The sequence below is a fragment of the Oryx dammah genome, unplaced genomic scaffold (genome assembly GCF_014754425.2).
Source record: "Oryx dammah isolate SB20612 unplaced genomic scaffold, SCBI_Odam_1.1 HiC_scaffold_28, whole genome shotgun sequence".
In the NCBI taxonomy this organism is placed as follows: Eukaryota; Metazoa; Chordata; class Mammalia; order Artiodactyla; family Bovidae; genus Oryx; species Oryx dammah.
In genome coordinates, this window is record NW_024070212.1 from 115,487,137 (window position 1) to 115,509,778 (window position 22,642).

A 22,642-nucleotide genomic window follows, 5' to 3' on the forward strand; every position below is an offset into this window, starting at 1 on the left:
TACTGAGGGCACGTCAGGGTGCTCCTGGCAGAGCTGAGTGCCTTCTGAGTCTTAGTAGCCGCCCCCTTAGGGACGCACAGCCAATGGCTCTGTTTTTCAGTGGTAAAATAACTCTTCTCTGTTAGGTTATGCATGCTGATATGATACTGCTGCGTTTATAGTTTTCTTTTGCTTTCGATCTTTAGGCTTTAAAATTTTTGATTTAATTTAGTTTTATTAATGTAAAATAGTCACATGGTTCCAAGGTCAAACGTGCCAAACAAGGTATATTCAAATGATTTTTCATATGGTATTTATCTCATGAGTAATCCTTTTTTAAAATAATAATAAAAAAGGAGTTGACGGCTGTTTCCGCAACATAAAGAAATATTAGTGCTTGGTCTACAAGAGGCTGGAAGAGTTGCCTTGCTCTTTTATCTTGTAAAGGGTATTTGAAGCTGTTTCAGTATAGAAAGAGAAAGAAGCTTAGCATTCCTCCTCACCCCGCCCGCACCTAGAGTAAGCTGGCTCCTTAGGGCAGAGAACTGCTTTAACATTAAACCACTGATTTCCAACAGGAGGACTTGTCAAAAAAATTCTGGAGACTAAGAAAGATTATGAGAAGTTGCAGCAGTCATCCAGACCTGGAGAGAAGGTAACAAAATGACTTCTGTAAACACTGGCATTTAGCCTCTGTTTCACACGTTTGCTTTCAAAGACTAGACCCACCCTTCAGAACCTGTGATTATCAGTGACGTCACTGGACGTGTTTACAAGCCTCCCCCTACTGCCCCCCCAGTTGGCAGGATAGACGGCGCGGGGCTCTGGGGGCCTGATGTTGCTCCTCTGCACCCACGTCTAGTCCCGTCCTGGGTGGGGTGGAGGCCTCCCTCAGCCTGCGCTGACCCCGTGCCGACCCCTTCCTGCCTGGCCGGCCCCTTCTCCCTGCGCCGTGGGGAGGGCAGGCTGTCCGTCCGCGAGACCCCAGCTGGTGACAGAGTGGAAGTCTGGGGAGTTTTCAGATCTGACTTGAGCACGTGTGCCGTCTGTGTCTGGTCTCCCAGCTGTCTCCCTTCCAGGTGTGTGGCTTGGCTCTGTTAGCACCCCCACCTCCCTCCCACCAGCCCCTGCCCTGGGGCGCGTGACGTGGGGTGAATACCTGCAGGCCAGGTGGTGAGCCTCAGATGCCACCAAGAGCTTTCCGTCTTAGCGCCTTAAAAAAATAAGAATAAATCATCACTTCTTGGTTTTTAAAGATAAGTTTCTGGGTTTCTTAGCTTTGTCAGGAGCCAACAATCCAGTAAGTTTATATGCAGACACTCATGCAGCCGCTTCTCTTTCCTTCTAGTTGGATTAACGGTTATTTATTTTAGATAATTCTGCTTAATATGTCCTGGTTTGTCACGAAGATCTGGCCTGAAGCAGCTGCAAGGAGACCTGTAGGGCTGAAACCCCCCATTAGAGGGAGCCCCTCGCACCAGCAACAGGAGGAGAGCGCGGCCGCCTGTTCTTCTCAAAGGGAAAAAGCCCTTTCTGCCCTCTGTGGTCTGTCGCTGTGGAATTTCACTGTGTCATCGTCCTGCTCGACAGCCTGGAGAGTTCTCCGCTGTCCCTGGCGGTGTTTGTGCAGACCTGTCGGAAACCTCCAGTGTGTGTGCCTCAGGCTGTTACTGTAGGTAACCTTTGAAGCTTCAGTCGGTTTAAATTTTATAGCTCTTTGTTTTTATGCAAAGCACACTAGGCCTGTGTTTCAGTTTCCTCTGAAACTAAATTTCAGATGGGTAAATTTTTTGCCTTCAGAAGATAAAAGGGAAAAAATTCCCTTGTTCGGTGAACATTCGCTGCTGTGAAAAGTATAGTTACATTTTTAAAGTTGGGGGTGATGTGTATTACAGTCGGGTGGAAAACCCAGCAAGTTTCTCTGCTTTTTCTTTTTTGGTATGTTATAGATGTCACATTTAAATTTATTTAACTTCTGGTTCTTCTAAAATATCTTAATTAGATTTTATAAAAATAAACAAAAATGTGTAGGAAAAGTTGAAGTCCTTTCTGGGCTTGCTTCAGTCCTGTTCTCACTAGGGCAGCCACTAAGATAGATTCGGTGTGATGCCTCCTTCCTGTGGGTTTGTAACCTCATCTTGTTGTTTGCAGCTTTCTTCAGACAGCATGGAGTTTCCGAGACCCTGCCCGTTTTGATGCCTGTAGGTCTAGTTTATTCATTTTAATTGATGAATGGTATTCCAGTGTTCGTTAGTAATCAGTTCCTTCACTGATGGGCACTTCGGGTCCTCCAGCCTTTCGCTGTTGTGCAGGGCGCTTCCATGGGCTCCTTTGCGTGTGTCCTGGTACACAAGAGCCAGTGTTGGTCTCCAGCAGTGATCAGCAGATGTTTTCTGTAAAAGGCCAGACAGTAAATATTTGAGGCTTGAGAGCCACATGGTGTCTGCCGCAGCTTCTCAGCTCTGCTGATGCCTCCACAAGCAGCTGTTGCGTAGACACTGGTACGTGAAGGCGTGTCTGTGTCCCGATAAAGCTTTGTCACAACAGCAGGACCTGGCCTCGGCCTGTGGTTTGTGCCCCCTGCCCCCACTCTCGAGGCAGTGCCAGAACACGGGCAGGGCTTCAGTTTCACCAGGCTCCATCGAGGCTGTGCTGACTTGTTCTCTCAGCGGGATGAGAGTCCCTCTTTTCACACATCTCTGCAGCCAGAGCCGATAATGAACATGCCCACGACCCTCAGGGGTGGCCTATGTCCTCCGTCACCCGTTTCCTCCCTCCACCCCGCCATCCCCAGCAACCGTTCACCTTCCTTCTGTGGCTGTAGTTTAGTTTGATTTCCCAGAATTGTACATGAATGGACTCGTTTGGTATATACTCTTTATTGGGTCTGGCTCCTTTTACTGGCCATAATTATTTTGCAGCATGTCCACGTCACAGTGTGTATCGACAGTTCACTTCTTCTACCGCCGTATGGATGTACCACAGTGTGTTTACCCTTTTATCAACTGGGGAGCATTTGGGTTGCTTCTAGTTTGGGATAATTCCAGATAAAGCTGCTGTGAACAAGTCTGTGTGGACAAGTACTTTTGTCCAACTAGGTAAACACTTAGGAGGAGACTGCTGGGTTGTATGTTCAGGTTTTAAAAAAAACTGCCAGGCTGTTTTCCAGAGTGGTTGCACCACTTACCTTCTGACCAGCAGTTGAGTTCCAGTTCCTCCACGTCCTCATCAACACTTGATACGGTCAGTTTTTTAAAATGTCTTGTGGTTTTGATTTGCATTTTCTTAGTTGCTAATGATATTAAATATCTTTTCTTTGTTTATTTTCCATTCTTATATCTTCTTTGGTAAAGTATCCACATTTTTTTTTGCCCCTTTGAAAGTTAGGCTGGTTGTATTCTTACTGTTGAGTTCTGAGAATCCTTCATATATTCTGGACATAAGACTCTTATCAGATACGGAGCATAAATGTTTTCTTCTAGTCCAGGGCTTGTCTTTTCCCTCCCTTAAAAGTGTCTTTCAAACAGCAGATGTTTAAAGTTTTAAAGCAGTTGAACGTTGGTGTTGTATCCAAGAAGTCTTGCCAAACCCTCGGTCACAGAGGTTTCTTCTTACATTTTCTGGAGATTTTATAGTTTAGGCTTTATATTTTGAGTTGATTTTTGTATAGAATGCAAGGTATGGATTGAAGTGTATTTATTTTTGCGTATGGTAACCAGATGTTCCAGCATCGTTTGTTACATTGTCATACTTAGCAATTTTTCTTGGCCGATCAGAGGGATGTGCAGTTGCACCTTTTTGTTTCTTTGGTATTAATATAAATTCACGTTCCCGCTGTTTCCTCTGTGCCAGGGGCACTCTGCGTTCTTTGCTGTGGTCCTCCCAGCAACCCTCTGATGCTGGTTCAGTCACTCCATTGCCAGTTCCTTCTCTTCTCGCTGGTTTCTTAGTATCGGAGCCATTGACTTGCTAGCTTTTCTGTTCTCTCAAACTAGTCCGTTAGACTATTTAATGGAATAACACACACCACTTCAGCTTTCATTATACTGGTCAGATCTTCGTTGCTAAGGGGTCTGTGAAGTGACATCTTACTTCCACGCATCCATGTGCTTAGCTAGCAATGAGAGGTTCCGTTATACAGAGGTTCCGTCATACAGACCAAAACTTGCCAGATTTTCTCACTGCTTGGGACGGGCAGAAAATGACGGTTTTGCAAGGCACTTGGATTAAGTGGTGGAGGCCACCTGCCTGGCTAAGGGCTGAGGGTTTTTGAACTGGCACGTCTACCACATGTGGGCTGCTCACAGGGCAGGAAGCTTTGCTGTTAAGAAGAAAGATCAGTACAACTCTACCTCAATTAACAACAAATAAACCAAAAACCCCACCAAAAAGAAAAAAAAAAGAAAAGAAAGGCGAGCAGGCACAGGAGCCAGCCAGCAGTCCCTTCCACAGTGTTTCTCTAGGAAATCGCTTATTTCAGGCCCATTTTACAAAGTCATGGCACAAAGATGCTTCAAGATACTTTGTGATTTAAAAGCAGGTCTATAGTTATAGTTCTCTTTCTTTCCAAAAATTCTGTATTTTTTTTCCTTTGATAAGACTGAAAAAACTATTGAAAGAGACACCGTGAAGCAAAGCATCAGCTTTTGGTTCTGTAGATACTGACTTCTGTTTTCCTTTCATTGATTTCTACTCTATTCTTCCTCTTAATTTCTTCAGGTGTTTACTTTTTCTAGCCTCTTGAGTAAAAGACGCTTAACTCATTTGTTTTTAGTCTTCATCATTTTCAACAAATATATTTAAGACTATACATCTCCCTTTAAGCATGTTTTATCCTTAAATTTAAAATTTTAAAATACTAAAAACTCCTTGAATTTTAGTATGAAGTAGTTGTTGTTATTTCTTCTTTAGCACATGAGCTATTTGGGAGTTTGGTTTTTAGCTTTTAAACATAGAAGGTTTTTTTAAGTCCCCCCCCCGCCCAATATCTAGTATGATTGTATGTTCAAAGAACGTGGTCTCTGTGATGTTGATTATTTGGAGTGGAGACTTTCTTTGTGGCCTAGTTTGTGGTCAGTTATTATAAATGTTGCTTTCATGGCTGCAGAGTGTGTCTTCTTTTTCTCTTTGGGGTCAGTCCACACTTCAGTGTGCACTGGATTTCACGGAGAGGCGACTGAAAGACTCTCTATTTGTAGGCCATATCTACCTCTGGTCACTCTTGATTTATATGTATTAATCATAACATTAATTGTTTATCTTCTGTAGCTCATTCAGAAGTTCAAATAGTGTTTTCTCTGCTCTCACATAGCTTGTAGTGTGCCCTGAGTTTTGGTACTTTGTACTTTTTTGGAGGGAGCGCTTTTTTCCAATGCTAAGGAAATACATATTTGTAATCTGGGCATCTCTCCAGCCTGTCTTTGAAGTTGTGTTGGAAGAAAAGCCCTTTCTTATTGTGCTAATGGACTTGAGGAATACATTATGGAATAAATATGTGAGTCGGATTGCTTTGAGCATTTTTCTCCTCATCCGGACTTACTTGCTCTCTTTTCAAGAGGAAATATAAACTTTGTTAATAGGAAGATATTGGCTCATGCCAAGCATTTTTTTTTCCTTCAGATTTATGAAGTTTTTGAAAAAACAACCAGAAAAGCAGTTTTACTACAGTGTTTCTTATGCTTTAAAAATGCTTGCTTTTCAAGCTTTATAAATGAAGATGCTTTGGAGTAATAACAGCGGTGTCAAAGACGGTTCACTCACTTTAAAGCACTGTTTAAAGATTTCTCACTCCTGATTTCTCAGTCTCCTTTTATACAATCTTCTCTCGGGTGCTATTTTTTTTTTTTCGATTTTATATCTGTTCTGTGACTGTACACTTGAGCTGCTCTTTCTTTTCATTTAAATTCTTTACTTTGAAATAGGCTCAGAGTCTCCTCTTTGTAGATTTCGTTCTCTTCATTTATTTAAAGTTTTGATGGGTTTGTTCTCTTCATCTTCTTGGTCGCACGAACCGCGTGTTGTACGGGGGCTGCTAGAAGCCGTCCGTCTCCACAGACCGGAACCTGAGTGTGACCTCCGGATGCAGTTTTACTGCCATTCTGAAGGAGAGCAGTCATAAGGACCCTGCAACACCCACACATCAGTACAGATTGTGGGTGCCTGTCTCAAAGAAGCCCTTGTCTGGGAATCTGAGAACCTCTTGTATCATGAAATGGCTCTTGATGGATAAAATGACCATATCACAAACATGTTATATTTTAACGTTAATAAACAGAATATAGCTAACAGTAATTACCTAAACTCTTCTATAAAAGTCAGGGGTTTGGGTCATATTCTCTTTTACTTTGGTGATCTGAATAGATCTGAAATAGTTATTTCTTATTTTGGTGGCTAGATGGTGCAATTTCATTACAAATTCCATAACCCCTGTTAGAAAAATGCTATTCTACATCCTCGCTTAACTGAAGTTCTGCACCTGATAAACGTGTTTTTCGTTTGAAAGTTTATGGTCCTAGTCTTATTGGATATTCTTATACTAGGAATATTGTTCCCATTTAAATTGCTGTGATGGAAATAAAAGGGACATGTGCTGCAATATGTCTAGACTGATGAGACTTTTAGTAGCTGAACTGGGAAACCACTGAAATTAATTTTAATCATGAAGAGTTACAGGGTTTTTGTATTTATTTATTTAGAAATAAGCTGATAGTTTTATGTTTTCTAATACGCAGGCTGGAGACTGTGGGTTTTGGATATAAAACTGAATTGTCACCACAAAATCATCAACAGTATTGCTTCAGAATATTTACAGATATATGCCTTGGTTATATTATAGACCACAAAAATGATTTGTTGCTGTTCAGTGGCTGAGTCGTGTCCGACTCTTTACAAGCCCGTGAGTGCAGCACGCCAGGCTTCCCTGTCCTGCACCATCCCCTGGAGTTTTCCTCCTCCTCCCTTGGCCGGCCCACTGGGCCCTGCGGCACAGCACAGGGCAGCCTTGCAGGCGGGAGTCTCTGCGGGTCCAGGGCTGACAGAGGCAGAGAGCCGTGGTCCCGCCAGCATGTCCTGTAATCTCAGCACTGCGCTCAGAGCCCCACCCATTACCACTGACAATGTACATTGGACCCTCTGCCCCCGTGGGTTCCGAGCCCAGGGATCCAACCAGCCTCAGACAGAAGATATCTGGAGGGAGAAGTGATTCCAGAAAGTTCCAAAAAGCGAAACTTGAATTTGCAGTGCTGGCAGCTGTTTATGTCGTATTTACACTGTATTCAAGGCTTCCCTGGTGGCTCAGAGGGTACAGCGTCTGCCTGCAATCGGGGAGACCCGGGTTCAATCCCTGGGTCGGGAAGATCCCCTGGAGGAGGGCGTGGCAACCCACTCCAGTACTCTTGCTGGGAAATCCCACGGATGGAGGAGGCTGGTAGGCTAAAGTCCATGGGGTTGCAAAGAGCCAGACACAAACGAGCAACTTCACTTTCCTTCTTTCTAAGGTCATCTGAAATATGATGTCTCTTCCTGCCAAAACCATGACATGCTTTTTGAAGAAAATAAACGACCTGGGTCAGTAAAATTTAAGTCCTTTATTCCTCTGAATGGGATTTAGGAGTAAATAATATGATACAGGATAAGCCTGGACCATGGGAATAGCCTGTGTTTGGTATTATAAACACCGTATTTATAATTTGGTATTATGAATACTCTAGAGGTGATTTAAAGTATATGAGGGGATGTGCTAGGTTATGCAAAGACTTCGACATCCAAAGACTTTGAGGTGTGCATGGGGGCCCTGAACCCATCCCCAAATGCCCGGGGAGTCCGCACTGCTGAGGGACTCGGGGTCTGGGCGACTGCGTCCTCGGCCGAGGTCTCCTGCCCCAGGCCCGGGTGCCAGCTCTCCCTCCCGTCCTGGGTGGAGGGTTGGGAGGCGGCAGAGCTTGTGTGGCCTGGGGGCCCGTCCCGGGCTCACCAGAGGCCGCCTGCCCTGCGGGGGCAGGGCCCGGGCGACGCGCGTGAAGCGGGGCTGCTCGTTCCCTCTAGCGCCGTTTGAGTCCCGAGGTCCTGTCATTACTCATCTTTCCTTGAGACAAAGAGGTGTATTTCCTGGCAGCTATTCTTATTCTTAGTTCTATTTGTCCCCCCTAAAATATGTGCTTACTGTGTGAGGTGAGAAACACTTTTATTTTTCTGGTCCCACCTCTTTATCGTTGCTTCTGACTTGAAAACAAAGCAGCTCCCGGGGAAGTGCTGTTGCTGGAGGAACCAGACCTGGAGGCATGAGTTAGTTTTTTTGAGTGTTTAATGTAATCCGGCGGAATGGCTGTCTGGGAGGGACTGAGATAGAGTATGGCCCAAGGGCGGGGCTCTGTCTCTGTCTCGGGGTCCAGGTCACAGGGATGTCTTAGAGTCAAGGAAAACTAAAAAGGCTTGGACTGAAATGCTCCGATTTCTTACGTCATAGCAGCAGTGTGCGTACAGTTTTTCACATTGCGGCACTATCAAGGTTCTGTGATCCAAGTCTCCGCACATTCCTTCTGGCCGAAGACCTCCCCCCACCAGGTGGAACTCTCTGATGACCGATAAAGCCTTTCCGTCTTCCTGTCGTTACAGAGGCCAGGACGGATGACCACTTAGTGCAGGGCTTGTGTTTTGTCAGGGTTTCACTCTACATAAGCTATAAATTTCAGAGAATATTCTTAAATCCCTTACAGAGAGAAAAGATGTTAAAGCAGCAATGTGTTTATTTTAGACATTGCTATTTATAAATTGTTTACAAATAAAAGACACTGTGTCTTAATACTCTTTCAAGTATAGTCCATACGTGTTATAAAAGGTTTATTTGTTAGGTTTTGGTACTCAGGAGTAATTTCCACATATTAATAGTTTGGGAACTGGTTAGGTTTCTCGGTAGCTTTAAAAAGCATGATTGTGCGACAAGTAGAGTCATTTGCAGTGAAAAATGATGGATGATTCTATTGTAATAGTAACAGCTGAACAAAGCAAAGCAAATGCTTTTAAACAATTTAAAAGCTACTTGTGAAGAAGAGCAGATTTAGAAGCAGGTCAACCGTTTAAGGTTGTGAGGGGCGCTTTTGAGAACTTTCAGATGCTTCAGAGACCGACGGGGGAGTGTCGTGTGAGAAAGGAGCGTGTGTCGTGGTCCTCCCGCTCGGGACCCCTGCCCCACCCCCGCACTCATCCTCTGGTGAGTCTTGGCTTCACCTTTAGTCCCCAGGGAAGTGAAGCCGGCTCGGGTTCCAGGGAAGGAAGGCCTTCTGGGAAGCCTGTCCTGGAAGTGGTGGCCGTGATCACCAGGTCCCGGAGCTGTGGGCTTCTGCTAATGTGCCAGGCCCCAAACACGTGCCCGTATGAGGCCACAGGGAGTGTCACAGGACTCTTGCGCTTGGAGAAAAGTTGCATGTAAGGGGCAAAGAAATTCTGTACTGAGAACAGATTGCAGGTATCACCCCCAGATACGTTCCTGGACAGTTTCTCTGAACAGGGCCAGTCTCCGTCCCTGCGGCCGGACCACCCCACCCCGCCCAGGAAGTGAGCATCGTGGCCATCCTGGGTGGGGACCGCCCAGAAGGGAGGTCTGCTCTTCTCGCCGTGTCCCGTCACGAGGCACATGTTCTCATCTGTCCCGTTACGGCTGCTGCGCCTGTGGGTCTCTTCTCCACTGTCCCGTTACTCTCTGTAATTAATGCTGCATGTGGGGAAGTACTGCCAAACCTATAGGTATCCCATGCACTAATTTTCAGTTTGATTCTTTATGTCACTGTGGGCTCACCACGGTTTCCAACTTTATTTTGTCATTATTTTTACACTCAAACTGCCTCTGATTTGGGGCTCCTTCAGATAGGCTCCTGTGCCCCTTCATTCTGCCCTTGTTGTTCCTGGAGCCCTTCCCTACTCTCTGGCCCACCAGGACGCCCTAGGCTTTTCCTGTGCTGTCCCAGCCCTGGCGTGAGCCATTTCCTCCTGGTTCCTTTCAGGGGAGGATGGTGTTTAGAAACCATGGTCTGTTCCCTAGGGGTGCTCACTGCTTTTCAAGTGTTTCTTCTCTTAGGCCCTCTCGTTGGTCAGAGCTACAGATGAGAAGTGTGTGTGAGTGTTAATGTGTACACACACAGCAGGGTTTAATCCTCGTGTGTGTGTGTGTGTGTGTGTGTGCGCGTGCGCACCAGTTTTTTCCCTTTCTGTATTTTCATTTCCCTTCTCCAACAATGTGAAACCTGGCTCTCATTGTCCTTCATAGATGAACCTGTTACATGAATCCCCCTTGTATGTAACCCATCTCCCATTGCTGCTGTTACTCCTGGGCTATGTGGCTTCGCCCACCTTGGGCCCCAGTGACCGTCACTGGGGCACCAGGGTGGCTGCTTCCCTGCGGATGAGCTTCCGGTCACTCCTGGACTAGACCGTCTCCCTGCGTGGGTGCCTTCTCTGCACAGTCAGCTCTGGTTATTAATTTCTTTTAAATTATCAAGCTTTCAGTAGAATTCATTTAAACGTCTGCTTTATTTATAGTTTAGTTTTGTTCTTTTTTTAAAATTAATAATACTACTTGCTTGTGCTTTTCTATTTTTCCAGAAATTTGTCTGTCAGTCTTTTAAAACAGCAGCTTGTTTCTTTGTTCTCCTTTTCACTGAGCTCTCCAGTTTTATTTCCTGCCTTCTGTTCTTTGGGTTTATTCTGTTGTTTTAAATTAAGTTGGACCCTCGTTACCCTTGTTTTTGTTGTCGTTCAGTTGCTCAGTCGTGTCCGACTCTTTGTGACCCCGTGGACTGCAGCACACCAGGCCTCCCTGTCCATCACCAACTCCCGGAGCTTGCTAAGCTCATGTCCATCGAGTCGATGATGTCACCCAAACATCTCATCTTCTGTCGTCCCCTTCTCCTCCTGCCTTCAATTTTTCCCAGTATCAGGATCTTTTCCAATGTGTTGGCTCTTCACATCAGGTGGACAAAGTATTCCTTCCAAAGAATACTCAGGGTTGATTTCTTTTAGGATTGACTGGTTTAATCTCCTTGCATTCCAAGGGACTCTCAAGAGTCTCACAGTTTGAAGGGATCAATTCTTCGGTGCTCAGCCTTTTTTTACTGTCCAGCTCTCACATTCGCACATGACTACTGGGAAAACTATAGCGTTGTCTATATGGACCTTTGTGGGCAAAGTGATGCCTCTGCTTTTTAATGCACTGTCTAGGTTTGACATTGCTTTTCTTCCAAGGGGCAAACATCTTTAAATTTCATGACTGCACTCTCTGTACACAGTGATTTTGGAGCCCAAGAAAATAAAGTCTGTCCCTGTTTCCATTGTTTCCCCATCTCTTTGCCATGAAGTGATGGAACTGGATGCCTTGATCTTAGTTTTTTGAATGTTGAGTTTTAAGCCAGCTTTTTCACTCTCCTCTTTCACCTTCATCAAGAGGCTCTTTAATTCCTCTTTGCTTTCTGCCATAAAAGTGGTGTCATTTGCATATCTGACGTTATTGATATTTCTCCCCATAATCTTGATTCCAGCTTGTGCTTCACCCAGCCTGGCATTTCATGTGATGTACTCTGCATATAAGTTAAATAAGCAGCCTGACACTATACAGCCTTGACTTACTCCTTTTCCAATTTGGAATCAGTCCATTGTTCCATGTCTGGTTCTAACTGTAGCTTCTTGACCTTGACCTTGATTCCCACAGTTACTGGTTTTTACTTAGCCTCTTTTTAACCTTAATGTTAACTTGTTTTATGATGATAAGTTATCTGGTTTTAAAAGTCAGTGTTCATTCATTCATCAGCTGCTTAATTCATCTGGTGCCATATCCTGGCCACTGCTCTAGGTGTCTCATCAGAAACGGATACTAACTGTTATCAGATATCTTTTGGCAGCTGTTGAGATGATCACATATTAATAGAGTTCCTGATGTTGAGCAGTTCTTACATTCCTAAAATGATCTTTGCTTTGTTGTTCAGTCATGTCTTTGCTTGCTCATAGATAATTGTTTGTCCCCTGCAAAACTATATTCACTTTACTGATATTTTCAAATGGAAGTTTGTATCTGTGTTCCTGTGAAATTAACCTGGAGTGTCTGTGCTCCTCCCATACCCGGGGCTCAGCTCGCTGCCCCCACCCCGGGAAGCCCCAGGAGGAACTCTGGGACAGCTGCTCCAGGGGTCTCAGCAGTGTCCCAGAGCTGAGGTCTGTCCCTCTGTGCTTGCTCAAGTTTTGTCCATGGGAGGCAGGGAGGGGCGGCTGTCTGGAGTATACTGTACGGGCCTCCTCCTCCCCAGATTTGTGCAGGTGGCCTTGGCTGCGGGTATCTGAAGGTGATCCTGGCCTCTTGGGCCTGGTGGGCCATATCAGGACCTGTCAACAGAAAACCCCCAATCGGGTCCCTGCCCACATGTCCCCTCTTCAGAGGGGCATTGCCTGTCTGCTGGCTACGCTGGTCCTCCATGCAGCCATCGCCTGCCAGTCTCCGGCCCGACTGTTCTCTTCCTGATGTCAATCGCCATGAAGAATGCAGGAACTGTGGGGTGAAATTTGTCGAATTCTAGGGTGTATCTTTGGGTTGACTCATCTTTGGGTGAGTCCCAGCTTGAGCCCAGCCTCACCGTGGCATCTGCATCCACACTCCTGCCTCAAGGGTTTGTGGGACCCCACTTCCTGTATTTGAATGTCCTTTGCTCTTCCTGTCCTTGGGCACACTCCTTATGTTTATTGTTAATTCTGTGAAGTTCATTTACTGCTGAGATCTCTGATATTCTGGCTACTTCCAGTTACAGGTCTTAATTCTTCTCCAGCTCACAGGCCGACCAGGAAATCCACTAGGGTTCCCATTGCCCAGTAACGGCCTTTTGGGTTTAATGGTTAATTTGGCTGTGATTGTTTTATCTGATATCTTTGGAGCTGTGGTCTGAATTTAGAAGTCCAAATATATAAAAATGAAACTGGAGCCAAACTTGTAAGGAAAGATTGGACCAATAGGCTCAATAGAAAAATGACAAATATTTTAGAAGAATTTAAAATGGCAGATTCTGCTAGTTAAGAGAGGGATGGAAAGGAAACGCAAAATAATTTAATAATCCTAATGAGCGTTGCCAGCTATGATTAAGGAGAGAGAAAAATACTTTTAAAGTGTATTTTTAAACTTAGGTTCATTCGCTGCCACTGCCTATATCATGGGAGGCAATTGTAAAACAAAGCAAGTGAACTTTATAACCTTGTATCCTTTGAAATTTACTTAAGGTACATCTGCTCAGAGCAGTCTGTGCATGAGACCCATCCAGAGAGAGTCTGTTGGATATTGGTGCTGGGTCTGCCCCAGACCCATGGGTCCATCTTTGGGCAGGATGCTGGGGTGGATGCTTTTGAAACATTCTCAGCTGATTCAGAGGCACAGCCAGGAACACAATGGTACCTTTGAGCTTCTGCTTCAGGCGGTCACTCATCCCTGGGAGCGTGAGGTAGGAGCTGCTTAACCTGTGCTTCTGGTACCTGCGCACAAGGGCTGGCCGCGTTAAACCCTCAGAAGGCCTGGAGCCTTCATGCTTGGGGAGGAAGGAGCCCGTCCACTCCCCCCATCCTCCTGGACCTGGCTCATTTGGGTGGGGAGCTGGGGAGCTATGCACTTGAGGCAGACCTAAAAGCATCATCCTAACCAACAGTGTGCACCCCCCGCCTGCGCTGTGTCCCAGGCATGGCACCTTCCTCCTGCTGACATGCAGGGGGTGTGTCTGCCCAGCTTGCTGTGTTGAGACGGGGCAGGGGGGAAGGGCTGTGTCCTGTGGGCCGTGGCTTGTATGAGCCCAGCCCCTCCAACTTTCTACGCTTACCCCAGGGTTCTCCCCGCTTGCCCAAAGTGACAGCATCCTAACCGTATTTCTTTTAATAAGAAATGCCCACACATACCTTTTTAATCTCTGAGCTCCTGAGAAATCTAAATAGCAAATACAGGATTGTAAAGAGGCTAAGGGAACATGAGATGTAATGAAAATGGTATAAAAGGATGTTAGTAACTTTGTCCTTGAGGATTTATCAGTTGCCTCTTTAACTGTGGGCACTGTGGCCATGGAGATGTCATGGATGGAAACACGGTCCTCCTGGGAATGTCTTCTCTAGATTCAAATTCCTCTGTGTGCTCGATTCCAGTTTTCTCCACCTGGCACCTCTGGTCTGGTTTTCTGAGGGTACTCCTGGAGTCATCTGTCCTCTTTATAAAATTGTGGGCCACGGGTTTTCTTGCCTCGATGGCAGGACTCAGTAGGATGCTTGGCAGTTTTCCAGAATTCTGTCTCCATGGAACTTCTAGGCCAAATGGGCAGCTTGGAGTCCAGGAGTTTGCCTTCCCCCCTCCTATTAGCGATTTCTTACTTGCTGGGGTCCAGCCCTGGTGGATCCAGGGTAATTTGAAGGGGAGATGAAATTGGTGAGAAAAACTTACTTATTTAGAAATATAAGAGATTAGGAAAGAATAGTATAGTAGGAAAATGAGTGGAGAAAAGAGGCTGAATAACTTGGTTTACGTGGAAAACTAATAAAACCTCGAGGCAAGAGGTTTGCACCATCTACGTTAGGCCACTGGCGCCCGCTTGAATAGCGGAGGGTGCCCCGCCTTGGGCTCCCTCTTGCGTGGGTCTTAGAAGCCAGGACAAGTAAGTAGACGTGGTGAGCCTCTGCACTCCAGATGGGAATTCAGCCTGAAAAGGAGAGGGAGGGAGAGGGAGAAAGAGAGAGAGAGATTCGACACAGGGGAAACCAGTCTCTCCAGTGACTGGCCCATCCTTTATTGTCCGGAAAGGCTTTTTATACTTTTGCTTGTACATAGAGATCAATGGATAATACAAAATTATGCAGCGTCAGCAGTCCTGACTCTTACGGAGACCAGGCTTTCTCTCTGCATACCTAGCTGTATACACAAGTCTTAGGTGATTTACATCATCTTCTGGCCAGAAGGCCAATTAACATTTTACAGCCCTTTTCTGATAAGGGTAATAGTGTTGTTCTTCCCAAAGTCTGGTGCCACTCTCAGAAAGCACTAAATAAAGTTACATTCTTACATAACAAGGACACAACAATTTATAACAAGTAAAAGGAGTACAGTGATTTATAACAAAGAGAAAGTTCATTAACTCAAAAGTCTAGTGTTGCTAACATCAAAAACTACTGTATTCCTTTTTCTAAATCCAATTACATTGATTAATATCCTTCAGGTACCTAACAGATAAAGAACATGGAGGCCTGGCTGCAGTCATTACTCAACAGTGAAAACCCTCTACCAATATAATTCTTAGCTCTTTAAAAAAGGCTCTGTATCTTTAAGATGTTTTAAGCTTCGTGCCTCTCGTGGATGGGGGCTGTAAATAATCAGAAGTTGTAAAAGTCCGGACAGACCGGTCAGGTAAGTTAGAAAGCTCTCAGAGGGTTTTAAGCCGAGACATTCTTTTATATGCAGGAGACTGATTGGAGCTCTAAGTTAACTTTTTCCAGAGAAAGGTGGTGGGGGACAGCCCCTGTTAATGTCAGAAGAGTGGAAAGCACAGTACAGTAAGGCAGGCAGACTCTGTTTTTTGGGGGTAGATGCTCAGGAAAATCCAGGGGGAACCCCTGAAGCCAGATCACACCTTTGCGTATGTCAGGCTTCCTTCCTCATGACCTTTGCCACGGGCGGGATTCCTCCTGCTGGCTCCCGGAACTTACTCTGTCTAGGTGCTCCAGTGTTGGGAGCCTATGTATGTGGTTACTGTAAGCCCTTGATGAGTTGACCACTTATATACAGTATGTCATTATATACTGACCATTTTGGTCACTTGTTGCAGTTATTGGCTTAAAGTCTATTCAGTCTGTCAAAAGTATGGATACCCCTGCTCTCCTTTGGTTTCTAGTTTTGTGGAATATCTTTTCCTGTTCCTTCACTTTGAGCCTCTGAATGTCTTTACAGATGAAGTGGATCTCTTGTAGGCAGCAGATACTTGAGTCTTGCTTTATCTCTCCCACCCACTCTCTGCCTTTCCCCACCCCCACGTTTTACTGAGATATAATTGACTGACACTGTGTACTTTTAAGGTATACAGCGTAATGACTTGACTTAAATATATGGTGAAATAATTGCCAGAACAGGTTAACTAACATCCATCATCTCATATAGATAGAAAAAAAGAAGGAAATCTCTTCCTTGTTGTTGAGAACTCCTAGGGTCTACCCTCCTAACAGCTGTCATATATGATGTACACTGTGCACTGTAGTCATCACTGAACAGCATGCTCCCAGTATTTATTTGTCTAATAGCTGGAATTTGGTGCCTCCAGTTCCCTCTGCCCTCACCTCTCACCTACCATACAGGACTTGTCTTTCTCTTGTCTTTTAGATTGGGGAGTTTAATACATTTACGTGTAGAATAATTATGCTATTTCAAATCCTAAAAGATGACGCTGTTAAAATGCAGCTCTCAACATGCCAGCAAATTTTGAAAACTCAGCAGTGGCCACAGGACTGGAAAATATCAGTTTTCATTCCAATCCCAAAGAAAAGAAAGAAAGTGAAGTCGCTCAGTCATGTCTAACTCTTTGTGACCCCATGGACTGTAGCCTACCAGGCTCTTCCATCCATGGGATTTTCCAGGCAAGAGTACTGGAGTGGGGTGCCATTGCCTTCTCCAGGGGATCTTCCTGAACCAGGGGTTGAACCCAGATCTCCCGCATTGTAGGCAGATGCTTTACCATCTGAGCCACTGGGGAAGTCAATCCCAAAGAAGGGCAATGCCAAAGAAAGTTCAAACTACTGCACAATTGTGCTCATTTTACATACTAGCCAGGTAATGCTTAAAACCCTTCAGGCCAGGCTTCAACAGAACATGAACCGAGAACTTGCAGATGTACAAGCTGGGTTTAGAAAAGACACAGGAACCAGGGATCAAATTACCAACATCCGTTGGATCATACAAAAAGCAAGAGAATCTATTGATTGTGCCAAAGCCTTTGTGTGGATCACAACAAACTGTGGAAAATTCTTCAAGAGATGGGAATACCAGCAGCCCACCTTACCTGCCTCCTGAGAAACCTGTATGCAGGTCAAGAAGGCAATAGTTAGAACTGGACATGGAACAATGGACTGGTTCCAAATTGAGAAAGGAGTTCATCAGGTGTGTATATCGTCATCCTGCTTATTTAACTTATATGCAGAGTACATCATGCCAAATGCCAGGCTGGATGAAGCACAAGCTGAAATCAAGATTGCCAGGAGAAATATCAATAATCTCAGATATGCAGACGACACCACCTTTATGGCAGAAAGTGAAGAGGAATTAAAGAGCCTCTTGATGAAGCTAAGAGGAGAGTGAAAAAGCTGGCTTAAAACTCAAAATTCAAAAAACTAAGATCATGGCATCTGGTCCCATCCCTTCATGACAAATTGAAGGGGAAACAAGGGAAACAGTGACAGGCTTTATTTTCTTGGGCTCCAAAATCACTGTGGATGCAGACCACAGTTACTAAATTAAAAGATGCTTGCTCCTTGGAAGAAAAGCTGTGACCAACCTAGAAAGCATATTAAAAAGCAGAGACATCACTTGGCCAAGAAATATGTGTGTAGTCAAAGTTGTGGTTTTTCCAGTAGTCATGTATGGATGTGAGAGTTGGGCCATAAAGAAGGCTGAGTGCCAAAGAATAATGCTTTCAAACTGTGGTGCTGGAGAAGACTCCCGAGAGTGCCTTGGACTGCAAGGAGATCAAACCAGTCAATTCTAAAGGAGATGAGTCCTGGATATTCTTTGGAAGGACTGATGCTGAAGCTCCAATACTTTGGCCACCTGATGCAAAGAGCTGACTCATTGGAAAAGACCCTGTTGCTGGGAAAGATTGAAGGCAGGAGGAGAAGGGGGTGACAGAGGATGAGATGGTTGGATGATATCACGGATTCAGTGGACGTGAGCTTGAGCAAGCTCAGGGAGATGGTGAAGGACAGGGAGGCCTGGTGTGCTGCAGCCCGTGGGGTCTGGAAGAGTCGGACACGACTGAGCTGCTGAGCAACAACGAAGCTCTTACTAATGCCGCCCTGTTGTTGTTCTGACTTTTTGTAGTTCCTGTGTTCCTTTTTCTTATCTTTTTTGCCTGCCTCTGTGAACGCATGTCTTTCCATAGTGGTATGCCTTGGTTCTCTTCTCTTTATCCTTTGTGTATCTACTGTAGGTTTTTGCTTTGTGATTATTTTGAAACTTACATAAAACATCTTGCAGGTATAACAGTCTATTTTACACTGATAGCAACTTAACATCAATTGTATACAAAGGCTATGCTTTTACTCCCCCTTCATATGTTTTTGATGTTACGGTCTACCTCTTTTTATATTCTTTATTTATTAGCAAAATTATGGTGACTTTAGTTATTTTTAATACTTTACCTCAAACCTTCATGCTAGAGTTAAGTGATTAATACCTTCATCATATTATAGCATTAGAGTATTTTGAATTTCACTGTATACTTATCTTCACCATTATGTTGTATGTTTTCTCCTTACTAATTAGTATCCTTTTGTTTCAGCCTGAAGAGCTCCTTCCACTGTTTCTCCTAAGGCAGGTCTGGTAGTGATGAACTCCCTCAACTTTTGTTTGTCTGGGAAAGTCTCACCTCTCCTTTATTTCTGAAGGATATCTTTGTTGGATAGAGTATTCTTGATGGGTCTTTTTTTCTCCTTCATCTCTTTGAATATTTTGCCCTACTCTTTTCTGGCCTGTAAAGTTTCTCCTGACAAATCTTCGGATTGCTTTATAGCAGGAAGTTACTAGCTGCTTTAAGAGTCTCTCCTTGTTTTTTATTTTTGACAGTTTTATTATAATACATCTTAGAGAAGATCTCCTTACTTGTGTGATAAGTTGCTTCAGTCGTGTGTGACTCTTTGAGACCCTATGAACTGCAGCCCGCCAGGCTCCTCTCTCCATGGGGATTCTGCAGGCAAGAGTACTGGAGTGGGTTGCCATGCCTTCCTCCATGGGATCTTCCTGACCCAGGGATCCAACCCACATCTCTCATGTTTCCTGCAAAGAACCTGTAGGCAGGTTCTTTAGCGTAAGTGCCTCCTGGGGAGCCCAAGATCTCCTTAAGTGAAGTTTTGTTGGATGACCTGTGAGCTTCATGAACTTGGATGTCCAAATGTCTTCCAAAGTTTGGAAGTTCTCAGCCATTATTTCTTTAAGTAAGCTTTCTGCCTTTCTCCCTCCATTGCTTGCATAGGCTTTCTTCACTCTTCTCCCCTGGACTGGACAATTTTGAAGGTCCTGTCTTCTTCTTCTCACATTCTTTCTCCACTTGAGCTGTTTTGTTGATGCTCCATCACGTTTTTCATTTCAGTCACTGTGTTATTCAGCTCCAGAGTTTCTGTTTCTCCTTGGGAAACTTATTTTTTCCCTGTGTTACTTTCCTGATTTGTTGAACTGTCTTTTTATGCAGCTCATCAAACTCCCTTAAAATAGCTGTTTTGGGTTCTCTGTTGGCTACCTTGCACACCCCCGTGTCTGTGGGGTCAGTCACACTGGAAGCACACGGTGGTGCTGTATTTCCTTGATTTTTCGCGCTCCTTGCACCTTGTGTTGCTGTCCTCACATCAGAAGTAGCAGCAGCCCCTCCAGCCTTTACTAACCGACTTGGGAGATAAATACTCCACCAGCTGCTGGGCAGCCCGAGGCCTGCTCGCCGCCTCTGGGTGCACTCACTCCTGCTTCCTGCTCGCCCCGTGTGGAGCTCCTCCGCTCCGCTGCCTGCTCGGTGTGCTGCAGTGCCACGCCGGGCACTCGCAGCCTCCCTCTGCCTTCCCAGGAGTGGAGCCAACGCCGAAGGTGTGGTCTCTCCCTCTGCAGACTCAGGATGGCTTTCTGCTCAAGCTCACTAGCCGTCCCTCAAAGCTCACGGTCACCACCGTAGGGATCACTCACGGGGAGCAACTAGAGAAAGCTCTTGTGCGGCAACGAAGACCCAGTGCAACAAAGAAGAGAGAGTAGATGGCACTGTGGGATGCAATGTCCAGTCTTACTGGAGCCTGCAGTGAGCTGGGGTAGGAAGGCACTCCTGGCCGCAAGAGGGAGAGGTCCTGCATGGAGCAGTCAGCATCCTACACAGCAGGACGGGGCTGTGGGTGTCTCCATGGAATTCAGGAGCAAGGATGTGACGTGAGACCTGGCTGAGGCCCTCTGGAGGACTAGCCGGTGCAAAGGGAAATGTGGCTGAATTCTGGAAAGGAGACGGGGTCGTCATCATTTGAAGATCACAGCGGTCTACCAAGTCAGTCAACCCCTTAAACTTTAAACATGTTTAAAAAATTTGTAAGGTGGCCAGGGACAAAATAAATACACAAAAGTCAGTATTTTTCCTATATGTCAGCAATAGCCAGTTGGAAACAATGTGGATCAAGCTCTTCCTCCAGAACTGGAAACAAAAATGTAAATTTCCACAGCGTGGGTGCATTTAGTAAGAGTTTATAGTAACTCTATTGAGGAGCCACAGAATTCTACTAAGAAATATAAAAGGCTTGGAAGAAGTCATGAGAGACATTGTGTTCTGCATGGAAACTCAATTTATAGAGATGGCACTTCTCTCAAATTAACTTATAAGTGTAATGCAATCCCAATAAATGTTCAATGGATGTTTTGGAATTTGGCGAAGGATATTCTAAAGTTTCTGTGAGCAGCTTCCCTGGTGGTCCATTGGTTAAGATTCTGCCTTCCAGTGCAGGGGGTGCAAGTTCGATCCCTGACTGGGGAACTAAGATCCCACTTGCTGCGCAGTGCGGCCAAAATAAAAAAGTTTTATCTAAAAGAATAAATACATGGTTGTAGCCTTTCATAAAAATGCTTGAAAGGAGCAGTTTTAGGCCAGTAATGTATTCCTCCCTTTCACTCCTTTAAGTAGAGAAGGAACCTCTTTAGCTGGGAGTCTTGAGCTCCACATTCCCCTGTTGCCTGCTCTGCTGGTGTCGTTTTGATCCGTTATCCATGTGACAAGATGATCTGTAAATTATTCCTATTTTGGGGTCAGTCAGAAAGACCTGTCCGGAGTTGCGTCTTCTCTATTCTGTGCAGTGGCCTCGGGCGTCAGGCGCAGTGAACTCGCACAGCCTTCCGAGAGCATTCCTTGTTCCTTTCCGTGGACAGTAATGTCTGTAGAAGTAGCTGACGTTTAATGATCTTTTGATTTCTCTCTGCACCAGGTGCTGGGTGGCTCCATATATGCATTTCTTCTCCTGTCGAAGTTTACCCATTAGTTGTTCTCAGCTGTAGACGATACAATCATTCTAACAACAGCTGACGTCAGTACAGCAGTTCCTGTCCCTAAGGAGTTTCATCCGTCACTTCCTTTAATCCTCACGGGAACTTACGAGATAGGTGTCATCCCCATTTGCTAAGTTTGGAAACAGGCACAAAAGTTAGCGTGTCTGAGGTTACGTAGACGGGCTCAAAGGGAGGATGTCACCCAGGTCTGCCTGCGTCCAGTCTGGGAGTTAGCCTCATGCTAGACAGCTTCCCGCCTGTGCATTCTGAAGGCTTCCTGCTCGTGTTCTATTTATCTGTAGTGGCCGCAATGAGCAGGATTTTTTTTTTTGGCTGCCCGGGGTCTTTGCTGCCACCCGAGCTTTCTCTAGATGTGGCGAGCGGGGGCTGTTCTCCGTGTTTGGTGCAGGGGCCGCTCACTGCTGTGGGCTCTCTTGCTGCCGACCACAGGTTCGTGCGGCCTTCAGCAGTCGCAGCGTGCGGGCTCCGCAGTTCTGAGGTGAGTGGGCTTGGGCGCTCTGCAGCGTGTGGGGTCTTCCATACCAGGGATGAACCCCTGTCCCTTGCACTGGCAGGTGGATTCTTAACCACCGGACCACAGGCCACAAGGGAAGTCCCTGTGAGCCGATTTTTAATCACCTGGAAGGTTTTTCTAACAGCATGCCCCTGACTTGGAGCAGTGGCTTTCTCTCCGCTGCCGGTGCTCAGCAGTCATTACCTGCAGCAGTCAGGCTGTGGTAGCACCGTTGGAATCCGTGTTGTTGTTGCTGTTTTTCCTGTTATTCTCTTTATTCCTTGACAGATTAATTACAGATTTCAGCTTTTCAGTGCCACATGTGGGTGAGTTAGAATAGTCACAGCACCTTGCTAGGGCGCCATGCCAAAGAAACAGGGCATCCGGGCCCACGGGCACCAGCTCTGGCATCAGAGCACAGAAACACAGTCCTGGCTGGTGAAAAATAGTTGATGTACGTTGGTGCAACCACGTCGTAAAGCTCTGTGCCGGGACGTCACCCGGCTGAAGACCGCTGACCCAGCAGTGCTGCTTCTCGCGGGGTGCTGGAGGGTCCTGTGCACGTGTGTGCTGGGATATGCCTGTGAGACGGCTCAGAGCCGTGTGGTCTGTCGTGCCCCAGGCCCGGAGCCACCGCGTGTCCACCAGCACAGCAGTGGACGCGTACGTCGTGTATTCATATGGTCACGTCGCCATTCAGCAGTGCCGAGGGACAGAGGCCAACACCCGCAGAAACGTGAGAGAGTGTGTGTGTGTGTGTGTGTGTGTGTGTGAGACAGATTCCTTCCATCCGTCCTGCACGCGTGGAACAGGCAGGCGGGTATGCGAACAGCAGAGCTGGTCACGCAGACCTGGGACTCGAGCTGGCAGTGGCACCTGGGCTCGGGGGGCCC

The 22,642-nt window shown here is 45.8% G+C and overlaps 1 protein-coding gene across 2 annotated transcripts in view; it reads left to right on the top strand.

Moving 5' to 3' along the window:
- Positions 1 to 22,642, top strand: part of TRAF3IP1 (TRAF3 interacting protein 1) — a 60,972-nt gene that overhangs the window by 27,177 nt on the left and 11,153 nt on the right. For both annotated transcript variants that reach the window (XM_040231904.1, XM_040231903.1), the window contains one exon: positions 558 to 634. In XM_040231904.1, the coding sequence (XP_040087838.1) occupies positions 558 to 634 (77 nt within the window). The remainder of the gene's footprint in view (positions 1 to 557; positions 635 to 22,642) is intronic.